Source organism: Thalassophryne amazonica, chromosome 4 (genome assembly GCF_902500255.1).
Source record: "Thalassophryne amazonica chromosome 4, fThaAma1.1, whole genome shotgun sequence".
NCBI classification, from domain to species: domain Eukaryota; kingdom Metazoa; phylum Chordata; class Actinopteri; order Batrachoidiformes; family Batrachoididae; genus Thalassophryne; species Thalassophryne amazonica.
Genome location: NC_047106.1, coordinates 57,365,781 through 57,377,814, shown reverse-complemented (window position 1 = coordinate 57,377,814; position 12,034 = coordinate 57,365,781). Strand labels below are relative to the sequence as shown.

Sequence of the window (12,034 nt, the reverse complement as noted above, 5' to 3'; positions counted from 1 at the left end):
AACACTCCTTAATCTGTATAATCCCCATAAAATCATCCCTGAAAGCCATATTAATTTTCCGAACGGTGTCCACCTGGAGGTCTCTCACAGTTTCTGGAAAAAAATTGATGCAGCAAAGCTCCAAATCGTTCAGACATTTATTCGCAATAAAAAAAAACGACGAGGGGGGTGGACCAGTACTCACACAAAGCCTGCTCACAGCCGCTGTCTGCCTGTTTCGAGCTGAAAGCTTCCAAATTTAAGCCTCTGTTAACCCAGGATGTCGTGACAGAACAGAGAACTTTCAGAAGAGGTTGGGATCAGCAGTTTATCCAGACATTCCACTGTTAAAGGAGATTTTATTAATGAAAGACGTGCAGACGGGTCCGCGCGTTGGGACGCAGCCAGCGCGGTGCGGCAGCACAGGAAAAACACCTCTGTGTTGATAACCATTTGTAAAAACCAGGCGACTTTTGATGGCTTTCAGTTGAGTGAGTATCTGAGAAATTGTTTAACAGCTGGACATGTTCCAACTTGTCCTTAAGGTTTCCAACGGAGGTGTTCTTACTGTGGTGGCGCGCGGCGCCGGCTGCGTCCCGACGCGCAGACCCGTCCGCACTTTCTTTCATTACAAAATCTCCTTTAACAGTGGAATGTCCGGATAAACTGCTGATCCCAACCTCTTCTGAAAGTTCTCTGTTCTGTCACGACGTCCTGGGTCAACAGAGGCTTAAATTTGGAAGCTTTCAGCTCGAAACAGACAGACAGCAGCGGCTCAGGGCGTGTTGTGACATCCGGCTCCGTGGGCAGTCCTTAAAGCGACAGCAACAGTCCATAATCTCTCATCAGCCGTTCAAATTTTCATAGAAAACCAGCTGAATTTCTCGAATGGTGTCCACTTCGATGTGCCTCAGTCTTTGAAAAAATTTTGATCAAGCAAAGCGCCAGTCTCTCAGGAAGTTCTCAGACAAAGAGATACTGACGGGAGGGGTGGACCACTCCTCACTCAAAGCCAGCCCACAGGCGAATGACGTAACCGACAGGCGTGAAAAAACTCTTGCATGCCCACGAGGGTTCAACCTTGTCTGATGTAATCACACGTGATTCAAATCCATATAGTTTTTGAAAAAAATAAAAAGGTCCGATACTTTTCTAACAGACCTCATATATATATATATATATATATATATATATATATATATATATATATATATATTATATATATATATATCTCCAGGGTTTTCATGTATCCCATAATCTTATCCCATATACATTCGCCCCATATGCTTTTCATCACGTTAATAAGAAACTGCATGCATGATACCCTGAAAACTTGCTAAAACAATTATAACGAATAATCCATGTCTGCTACGTTTAATCTGCATGGAACTTAATAAACGGAAACCGAATTTCAGACATATTATATATATTAGTCTGGAACAAAGAGGACAAACAGTGTTGTAAAGAACAATAATCAAGAAGTTAAAGAGCAAACTTCACTTTCCCCCAGAACGACATGATCAGGAAGCGAGTGTAGCTCACAGCAGCTCCCATTGAAACTAACGGAGAGACAGCCTGTGATTCTCGCATGTTTACATAAAACAAACGCAATAACAATGTCTATAAACCCAGAGAATATATTCCTGAGAGTTTTAGGCACAATATAAAACATTAGTGCTGGGATTTGTAAACGAGTTGTTATTGCATGTGATTTGTGGACATATTATTGCATGTGGTTATTTCAACGTGTTATTGTACAGTCTCACAGCAGCAGGAAGGAACGACCTGCGGTATCGTTCCTTCTTGCACTGAGCGTGCCTCAGTCTGTCACTGAATGAGCTGCTCAGCTCCATTACAGTCCGATGCAGAGCGTGAGAGTTGTCCAAGATGGATTTGAAATTGGCTAACACCCTCCCCTCAGCCACCTCCTCCAGAGAGCCCAGGACAGAGCTGGCCTTCCTGACCAGCTTATTCAGTCTCTTTCTCTTCCGCTCTGTGCTAACCGGGACCCAACAGATGACAGCATAGAGGAGAGCAGAGGCTACAACAGAGCTCTCAGCACCTTATAATACTACTACTAATAATAATGCATTATATTTATATAGCGCTTTACACAGTGCTAAAATACACTTTACGGAACAGAGGACATAAGTAAGAACAAAACAACTTTAATACAGAAAAATAAAAAAGCCTCAGCAACCAATGCAGCATCTACTCTTTATAATGTCTATGGCCACTGCCACTGATCTGTATATAATGACAAAACACCCCGAGTCTGGGGAGCAATGTGAGCAGATCCAGTGAGTTGGGAATTGCGGATGAACTGGATCCTCTGCTTAAATTGCTCCCCAGAAAAGGGGTGCTTTATTTTTATACCTCCACTGGTTACTGTATTTTTTTCAAAAATGAAATGTTAAACAACACTGGGGATCCATGTTGTGCACAGCTATTGTCTTTCTGCCAACAAAGATGGCCGAAGGAAAGTAGTTCGGCACAATGTGGATCCGCTACCAACGGATCCGGGGTCTGGATCCACTTCTAAACCCATGGATCCACATCCGGCTGAGGTATAAAACACTGGATAGCTCAATGGCCCACACACGCTGTGCAAACCGCTGAAGCAAATTGGCGGCCATCTTACCACTTGTAAGTTATGCGGACCGCACACAGACAGTTGATTAGAATGTTAACAATTTGGAGTAATAACTACGAGGGTAGGCTGAAAAGTTCTAAGGCTCCCCACTTTTCAGCCTACCCTCGTAAACTGATTCTCTCATTTCCTTCTTTTTGTTCTCCAGTTAATGTAACCTTCATCCCTCCTAATCTATGTCCACCATGATTAGCTATTAGATTTTTTTTTTCCTTGCTATGTGTGCACACATCAGAGACCCGGATTTCTGATCGTACCTATTACTTTCCATTTCATCAATCATAATTACAGGTGAAATGTTCGTCCACAGCCTTTGAACTGGAAAATTATAGAGTTTATAGCTGCACATGAAGGCATTTTTTTTTTTTTTTGCAAAATCACAAAGAATAAAATTGCGTGCGCCTGGTTAAAAATAGGTAGAAAAGACCGTTAAGGAGCAGTACATGCGACTGGTTATATGGCGGCTGATTTGCTTCAAAAATATTGGCTGATGAGCTATCCAGTGTTATATACAGATCAGTGGCCACTGTAACCTGGTTGTTGCAAAAGTGTAATGGAGGCCATTGTTTGTTAATTTATTTGTTGAAATAAAGTTTTGAAAAAAAAAGTGTAATGGAGGCCATTGTTTGTTCATTTATTTGTTGAAATAAAGTTTTGAAAAAAAAGTGTAATGAGGCCAGCAGGTGGTGCTGTGCAGAAGAAATTAAGTATGTCAACTAGATGAAAACATGTTTTGCTCCTGAGGCTTTGTACAGAGGGTGGAGTTAGAATGGAGGGGCTGGATGATCGAGACCAGTTTACTACATGCTAAAAGGAAACGCAGCCATCAAAACATCGCTCTGTGTGCTGAAGCTTTGTTGTTTGGGGAAACGTGAGTGACAGCATGGATTTCGATCTGTCGTCAGGTAGGCAGGCAGGCTTCAATCTGTTTTGATTTCATTCATCTGTTTTAGTGCTTTGTGGACTTTTAGAGTCGGCAGCATACAATTTATTCCAAGTCATATCTGCAGTTGAAGCAAACAGTCACTTAAGCTGTAAAGTACACAAAATGTGCACAGTTATTTATGTAGTACAGACTTTGAGCGACTTGCATTTGTGGTGCAATGAGCGTGGCCTCATAAAACAGCTCTGACCTTTGTTTCCTTTTCCCTCAACCTAACGCTGAACTGTGCAATCTGCTTGGGCTACTACATGCAGCTATAGAAGGAGGAGATGATCAGGTGAAGATGGGGCAAGCTGCCAAGGATGAGGGGATTTTGGATGGTTTCAAGAAGGTCGGTGTTTTGTCTCTGTACGTTAGTCACATACATTTTTATCTTCTGCTTACTGAGAAGTCAGACCTCACAAGTCTGTGCATTAAATGTGACAATATCATGTTTCCAGCTTTTTTGACAATATAGTCTTTTAGTCAGTCTGCTTCTCTAACAAAACCATTTTTTAAAACTAGAGCACCACCGTAGAACACAAAGCTCCACCAACACTAATTTCCAATTCCACAAGTTTTTACCTTGGAAAACAATTTCAAGGCCAAAGTCCTAAATAGATTTGATGAAATGTTAGGAGTATGCATTTAGTTCATGCAGTTGAAGTTTTTTGTGGTGTCATCAGGATTTTTTTTACCCAGCTTTTTCTGTTTCTGAATTCTTTTTCAGATAATTTTCACAGAACACTGGTTATCTCTGCTATGTACAATTTTTCATTGCTTTTTGGCACTTGGTTTCTGACTGGTAACAGGAAGATACACAAACAGGTATAAAATTGGAGCCTCCATCCAATTTTGGTGGTGTAGGTAAATCCATAACAGAAAGTGAGAGTGATTGAGACACTTTTGCGATATAATGCAAAATATACACAGTTTCACATTTCAGTATTAAAGTCAAATGTCCACAAAATCTACAATCTGGATCAGATCCAGATCAAACTTTGTCAGGTGATAGTGAGTGCCAGTCTGCACTTAACTTTCAAATATGAGAGTGACTGGGACACTTTTTGATTAAGATATAATGTAAAATATATATTAAATGGGGTTTTCAATGTTAATTTTAAATGGCCACAAAATCTGTAATGAGATTCAGATCAAACTTTGGCTGTTGATAAAGGATACCATCCTACATAATGCTTTGAAATATGAAAGAAATTTCATCTTTATGAATTTTTGAAAATTTGTTCAATGTTAAAGATAAACATTTTGACCTATGACCTTGAATTGTATAAGTTTGTCAGTAAAAATTCTTAACAATATATGAAAAATTGTGGGTTACAGGCTGTTCACAAACAGACAAACAAACAAACGGCAAAACCATAGCCTCTTCCCAACTTTGTTAGCAGAGTAATTCAGTGGAATGAATTCCTCATTGAATGTACCCCACCTCATGCCCTATGACTGCTGGGATAGGCTCAAGCCACTCTCATGATCCTTGATTGGAGTAAGCAGGTATAGAAAATGAATGAACGTGTATTTGTTTTTAGGGTGGTGACAAGAAGGACAAGGACAAGGATTGTGAGGATAAGCATAAAGACCAGAAGGATGAGGGAAAGCACAAGGATTGTGATGATGGCCACAGGGAGCATAAACACCAGCACAAGGATAAGAAACATGAGCATAAGGAAAAGCATAAAGATCATCATGGTAAGCACAAGGGGCACAAAGATGGAGACTCTGACTGTGAGCACAAAAAGAAGGACAAGAAGAAGAAGGACAAGAAGAAGAAGAAAGAGCGAAAAGGTTCAGATTCCAGCAGTGGCTCGGTAAGTCCCTGATGTCTGCTCATGTGATAAACAGAGACTGCTTACTTGTGGAACATTTCATGCCATGATTGGACAAGAAGTAGCTTGGATCTTCTTGATACTCAGTGACAGTGCTACAAAATCCCCAATAGTCACAGGAAAAAAGCAATCAAAATGCTGTCGAACTGGTGACATACTGGTCACACCTTTTTTTCAAAGGTTAACAGACATAGTCACTTGAAAGTGCAGGTAAAACATCTGAAACAGGTCTGACCAGCAGAGTTGGTTTGGGTCACAATAACCAACTACACCTATCCAGCACTCATTTTCATTTACAATGACCACTGTGAGAAACTCACGCTATATATCATACAGTATTAGAATGAAGTAGAAATAAGGTCTGTCCAGGCCCTGAGGATAGTCAAGCCAATGCTTATTTCAGGATTCTGGAGCATGAAGTAGATGAGCGTATAGAACTCCCCCTGGATGCAGGTTATCTTCCCATCCAAGGGTGGTAACCCAGTTACACCTAGATGGACTGAGACAACGCTGATGATGTTTCTTGTCCAAGGATAAGACAGGCAGCCTAAAACCCACACCTGGAATTGTACCTTGGTCTACATATTGGCAATCCAACTCATCCCGCAGAGCCACCTGGTATGTATATAGTATTAGTATACAGTATTTTTAATATAGCCAGGGGCAGTTGCATTCTTTGCTGACCAACGGGCTGATTTCCAATCACCCTCTTGCAGCATTTTTAGTTGTCGTGTGTATGAATAACATTTCATGCAAATGATAAGGACCTTTAGAGGTAGACTCGTGTAGCAGTCATGTTCCCAGTCCTCTGTGTCCCCACATGTGAAATTAAAATAATTATGAAAACATTAATCACATTTTGACCAAAGTTGATGGAATGTTTCAGGGCCAGTGACTTGACATTGTGAAAAATCTGTTAAAAGTCAAGATCAAAATTTTGGGATAATGAGAATGGCTATTGTGATGATTTGGTTAAAGATGGGTACACAGATGGAAATTATGAAACCTTTTCAGTCGTCACATGGCCTTTGGTGACCTTGAATATGCAAAACTCAAGGACATGCTGTAACTGTTTAACTCAAAAAACTTGCAGCCAATATAGACTAAACATGGTGGAAAAGTGTCTGTTAAGCAAAGATATAGTGGTACCATTTTCAACATAATTGATCAAATGGACAACATAGAGCCATTTGTTAGGTTATCACTGAATCACAAATAATTAATTTGCATGAATCTGTGTGAGACATAAAGCACAGATGTCGAACTCTGTGAGCATCCCTTTAGTTTGACCTGTAGATTACCCAAACAATTGATTTTTGGCCTATAAAAAGTCACAAAATGGGGCTAAATTCAAGCTGCTAAATTCAAATGTTTTTTTGTCCAGTTACTGAATTAAACACTGTAATTTACAATGATATAAATCAGAGACAAGTAATAAATGATCAAATTTAACAAGCTAGATGTGGAGAATGTCTTGACATTTAATAATAATGACTGTTTTAAATTGAAATTGATTAATAAAATAATTGAATTTAACTGGTTGGTTAACTGAACAACAAGGAAATCACATAATCAGTGAAAGGAAACAGGTCAGACAGGAAATAAGAGCTAATAAGATAATTTGCATCCTGAAATCTAGTCTGAAGTAATTATTGATATTTTGTTGCTTGTTTGGGTCAGTAGTATTGGCACATGATGAAGACAGGTGTGGTGGCACTTAAACTATGAATCATGTACTGTTAATTGTATAATTCCTGTAACAACCCTGTTCTTTTGTCTTTTCAGGAGGCTGACTGACCTTGTGAATTGGTCTTTTGTTGTTCTCTTATGATCATGTTCAACAAAGAGTGTGTAGTGTAGTGAGTACTAAACTTGAACATACTTGTAGAAATGCATTAATCCTTCAAAGAAAATGTTGTGACAACATACAGCTTCCACATATGACTCAAGTAAAAGTTTTCTGCATCACCTTGTGGCAGCGCATTCTACTTTAAAGATTAATAAAACTGGAGATTAACAGACTTTGCTTTTGATTATTTTATTATAGACGACATAAAAATTATGGTTGGTCATTCTTACTTTGACTTTTGGGACAGACCACATGATCTGAATGTAACATTATGGCCAAACAAGGAAGCAAGCATCCATGTGACATCATCTTATTGCTGTTCGTCATCATTATCATCCAGTAGTCAGTAATCCCCCCAGTCTTAATCCTTTCAGATTTTTCCAAAATAATGTAACAATCGCAATAATGGCTTAATGGTTAACATTGTTGCTTCACTGTCAGAAGGTCCCACATTCACGTCCGACCTCTTCCTTTCTGTGTGGAGTTTCCATGTTCTTGCCATGTTTGCGTGTGTTACCTTTGGGTGCTCCGGGTTCCTGGAATCCATGGCATAGTATACTGGCATAGTTCCATCTTAGAATTGGAATATAAGATATACCTTACTGAATTTTCATGCTTTGTAGATCATATGAAGTGTTAAGCCACATATTTCATGCATCTTGCAACAACTTTCCATGCACTTGTTCAATGTATGCTTCTCATTTAATGTTCAAAAACGCACATTAGTGTGACGGCTAGGGTCACAATAGCAACAGCAATGAGTAGAAGACAAATTTACCCCTTTTTCCAGTCAGAACATGTGCCATTTTCTTGTGAGTGACATCATCACAGCAGCCCAGCTGATAATAATAATAACCTTTATTTAACTACATAGAAATCCATTGAGATCATAACCTCTTTTACAAGGATGACATGGTCAAGAAAGGCAGCAGCACACGTCATAAAGGACAGGTTAATATCAACATGAGAATGTTGATGACAAATAAAATACAATCATCTTAGTCATATAAACATTGGGCACAGTGTAAAGTCTCAAACAGATTTAGATTTGGAAACACAGGCATTGTGCAAAGGAATCCCAGCCATTTGTGATCTCGTACAGCAGACCGGAAGGTGTTCAAAGAAGTCAGTCTGGACAGTTTCAGTTTAGATTGGACAACATTCCAATCAGAGGGAGCTGAAAAACTAAAGCCATTCTTTCTCGCTTCAGTGCGGACACTAGGTACATGAAAACATAACTTGTCATTCAAGCGCAGAGCATAACAGCTTTCAGATCTCTGAAATAACTGGATAAATCGGTCTTAACCAGACCAGTAAGAGTTTTGTAAACCAGAATCAACTAATGTGAATATCACCTAACAGACAAAGAGGGCATGCCAGCTTTATCATACAACTCGCAGTGCTGGGTGAGGCGGCTACAACCAGTGATCTCAAGGAATCTCAAGGCACAATGACGTACAGTGGGTTATGGACTGTAGACAACTGGTTGTGGCACACCTATGAATACGTGGGATATGTACAAATTTTTGTGCATGACTTTTCATAGGTTTGACTCTGAATTCATTTCATTTATATAGCATCAAATCACAGCACAGCTGCCTCAAGGTGCTTCACACAAGTAAGGTCTAACCTTACTTGTGTGAAGCATGCTATTTTGTTTTTTTTTTTGGTGAGGATACGCTGTCATGTCAAAGGGCCACTCCACACATTGTCTGATTTGAACCTGATTTTCTTTCCACTGTTTGGAGTTCATATGTGAAAACAACTTAATGTGTTAATCTCAAAAACAATTATATTTACGTAAGTTTAAAAATTTACCAAACCAAAGGAACAAGAAAAATTAGGTAATTTTACGATAAAATAAATGATGCATTAAAATGAAATTGTCCTCCAAATCCCATTACTTCTTCCCAAAAATCTACCCCTACAATCACCCTGCATGTGTGTGCGAACAAACAACAACATAAATAAATGGAAATGACTGCATTTATATAGCGCTTTTCCATGTGCATCAGATGCTCAAAGCGCTTTACAAATAATGCCTCACATTCACCCCGACGTGAGGGTGCTGCCATATAAGGCGCTCACTACACACCGGGAGCAACTAGGGGATTAAAGACCTTGCTCAAGGGCCCTTAGGGATTTTCCAGTCAGGCTGGGATTTGAACCGAGCATCTTCTGGTCTCAAGTCCAACACCTTAATCACTAGACCATCACCACCTCATAAACAACTGTGCCACCAGATGATTAACTTTTGGAACAGATTCATCAAAGCTCAAAGCCAAACAAACTACAGCCCAAAACCACATTCGTACACCACCACCTCTGCTACCAATGTGGCTAGAAATTTGATCTCACATTGATGAGTAAAATATTTGGCATGGTTTTCCAGAACTGGCTTCATGATGAAGTAACAGACATCAAAATTTGAAGTAATGCCTGTATATAGTCACTTGCCACCATGAGAAAGGGGTTAAGGATAGAATAAAATCACTTCCTGCACCTTGATCCATGGACCTTATATGCAAGTTATAGTGAGAGAAAGCAGCACGTTACATTTACAACCCCAATTCCAATGAAGTTGGGACATTGTGTAACATGTACAGTAATGTTCAGAGTAATAGTAGTGCTATGTGACTAAAAAGATTAGATTATTACTAATAGCCCAATTTCATAGCCTTAAGAGTGTGCATATCATGAATGCTTGGTCTTGTTGGATTTGTGAGAATCTACTGAATCTACTGGTACCTTGTTTCCCATGTAACAATAAGAAATATACTCAAAACCTGGATTAATCTTTTTAGTCACATAGCACTACTATTATTCTGAACGCTACTGTAAATAAAAACAGAATACAATGATTTGCAAATCCTCTTCAACCTACAGTATATTCAATTGAATACACCACAAAGACAAGATATTTAATGTTCAAACTGATAAACTTTATTGTGTTACATCACCTTTCCTTCTAACAACAGTCAATAAGCTTTTGGGAACTGAGGACACTAATTGTGAGTGTCATGACTGGGTATATGTGATTCCATCACATACAGTTTGGCCAAGCACCTCAAGTGGATTTTGGCTCCTCTAGTGGGTAACTCAGACCACCATGTGGAGAACACACAATATTTTGTGAACAAGATCAAGGACCTGCAGCTGGAGGCAGATGAAACTATGGTGTCATTTGATGTGACATCGTTGTTCACCCGCATCCCCACCGCTGAGGCCATCTCAGCTGTGAGGTAGAGACTGCTGGAGGATGTGTCTCTACTTGAAAGGACCAAACTCACACCAGACCACATCTGCCAACTCTTGGAGATCTGTCTTAACACCACGTTTTTCCTGTTTAGGGGGAATTACTACAGGCAGATCCATGGTTGTGCGATGGGGTCTCCGGTATCCCCCATTGTGGCCAATCTGTACATGGAGCGAGTGGAGAAGACAGCCTTGACGTCTTTCACGGGCATCTCTCCCAGTCACTGGTTCAGATATGTCGATAGCACATGGGTTAAAATCAAGCAACAGGAGGTTGAGGACTTTACAGAACACATCAACTCGGTGGATTCCAATATCAAGTTCACACGTGAGGATGCCAGAAACAACCATTTAGCCTTCTTGGACTGTGATGTTACGATTGCAGAGAACAGGCAGCTCCAGACAGGGGTTTACAGAAAACCCACTCACACTGACCAATATCTGCTCTTTGGCTCAAACTACCCCCTTGAACACAAGCTCGGGGTGATCAGGACTCTTCAACACAGAGCCCTACAGGTACCCACAACTGCAGAGGGAAGGGCTAAAGAACAACAACTTGTATGGAAAGCCCTCACAGTATGTGGGTACCCACGATGGTCCCTGGACAAAGTGCAGAAGTCCCAGAAAACAAAGAGACCAGATAGACAGGAGACTGAGACAAGAAGAAGAGTGTCTATCCCTTATTTAGCAGGAGTAGGGAAAAACTACAGAGGATCTTCAGACAGCACAAAATCCCAGTTAAACCGGTTAACACCTTGAGACAGAAATTAGTTCACCCTAAGGACAGGATCCCTAGTTACAAACAGAGCAATGTAGTGTATTCTATTAGATGTCAGGAAAACTGTAATGAACACTACATAGGTGAGACTAAGCAACCTTTACACAAAAGGCTATACCAGCACCGCAGAGAGGGTGCAAATGGACCTCAGTCTGCAGTTCATCTCCACCTGAAAGACACTAACCACACGTTTGAGGACAAGGAAGTTAAAATCTTAGCCAGAGAGAAGAAATGGTTTGAGAGAGGGGTCAAAGAGGCATTCTATGTGAAACAGTTGAAACCCCCCACCCGGAAGCGAACATTTGCAAACATCAAACAAATGTTCATAGAATGTTTGTTTACTGTTCAGCAAGTTTGTGAATGTTCATGTAATGTTTGTGATGTTTGTCTAATGTTTGCATTGAGGCAAAAATTTGCGAACATCAACTGAACGTTCATAGAATGTTCATTTACTGTTAAGCAAGTTTGCGAATGTTCATTTAATGTTTGTGATGTTTGTCTAATGTTTGCATGGAAGCAAACAGACAAACATGTAAGGAAACATTTGCAAAAATCAATCAAGTGTTCATAGAATGTATGCTTAATGTTCAACATTCATATAATGTTCATGTTGTATGTGTAAAGCTTGCCTCTAAATAAAAGTGTGTGTGTGTGTATATATATATATATATATATATATATATATATATATATATATATATATAAAATTTCACATTATAGGAAAACATTAAATATAATTTACAGCATACAGAAAGTT

At 39.7% G+C, this 12,034-nt stretch overlaps 1 protein-coding gene across 1 annotated transcript; it reads left to right on the top strand.

Moving 5' to 3' along the window:
• Nucleotides 1-3,374: 3,374 nt before the first annotated feature.
• On the top strand, nucleotides 3,375-7,417 carry LOC117508252 (mediator of RNA polymerase II transcription subunit 19a-like). Its single transcript, XM_034167929.1, has 4 exons — nucleotides 3,375-3,534; nucleotides 3,827-3,903; nucleotides 5,099-5,377; nucleotides 7,181-7,417. Exons 1-4 carry the CDS (start codon nucleotides 3,513-3,515, stop codon nucleotides 7,190-7,192), a joined length of 390 nt encoding a protein of 129 aa, XP_034023820.1. The 5' UTR covers nucleotides 3,375-3,512; the 3' UTR covers nucleotides 7,193-7,417.
• Nucleotides 7,418-12,034: the final 4,617 nt, after the last annotated feature.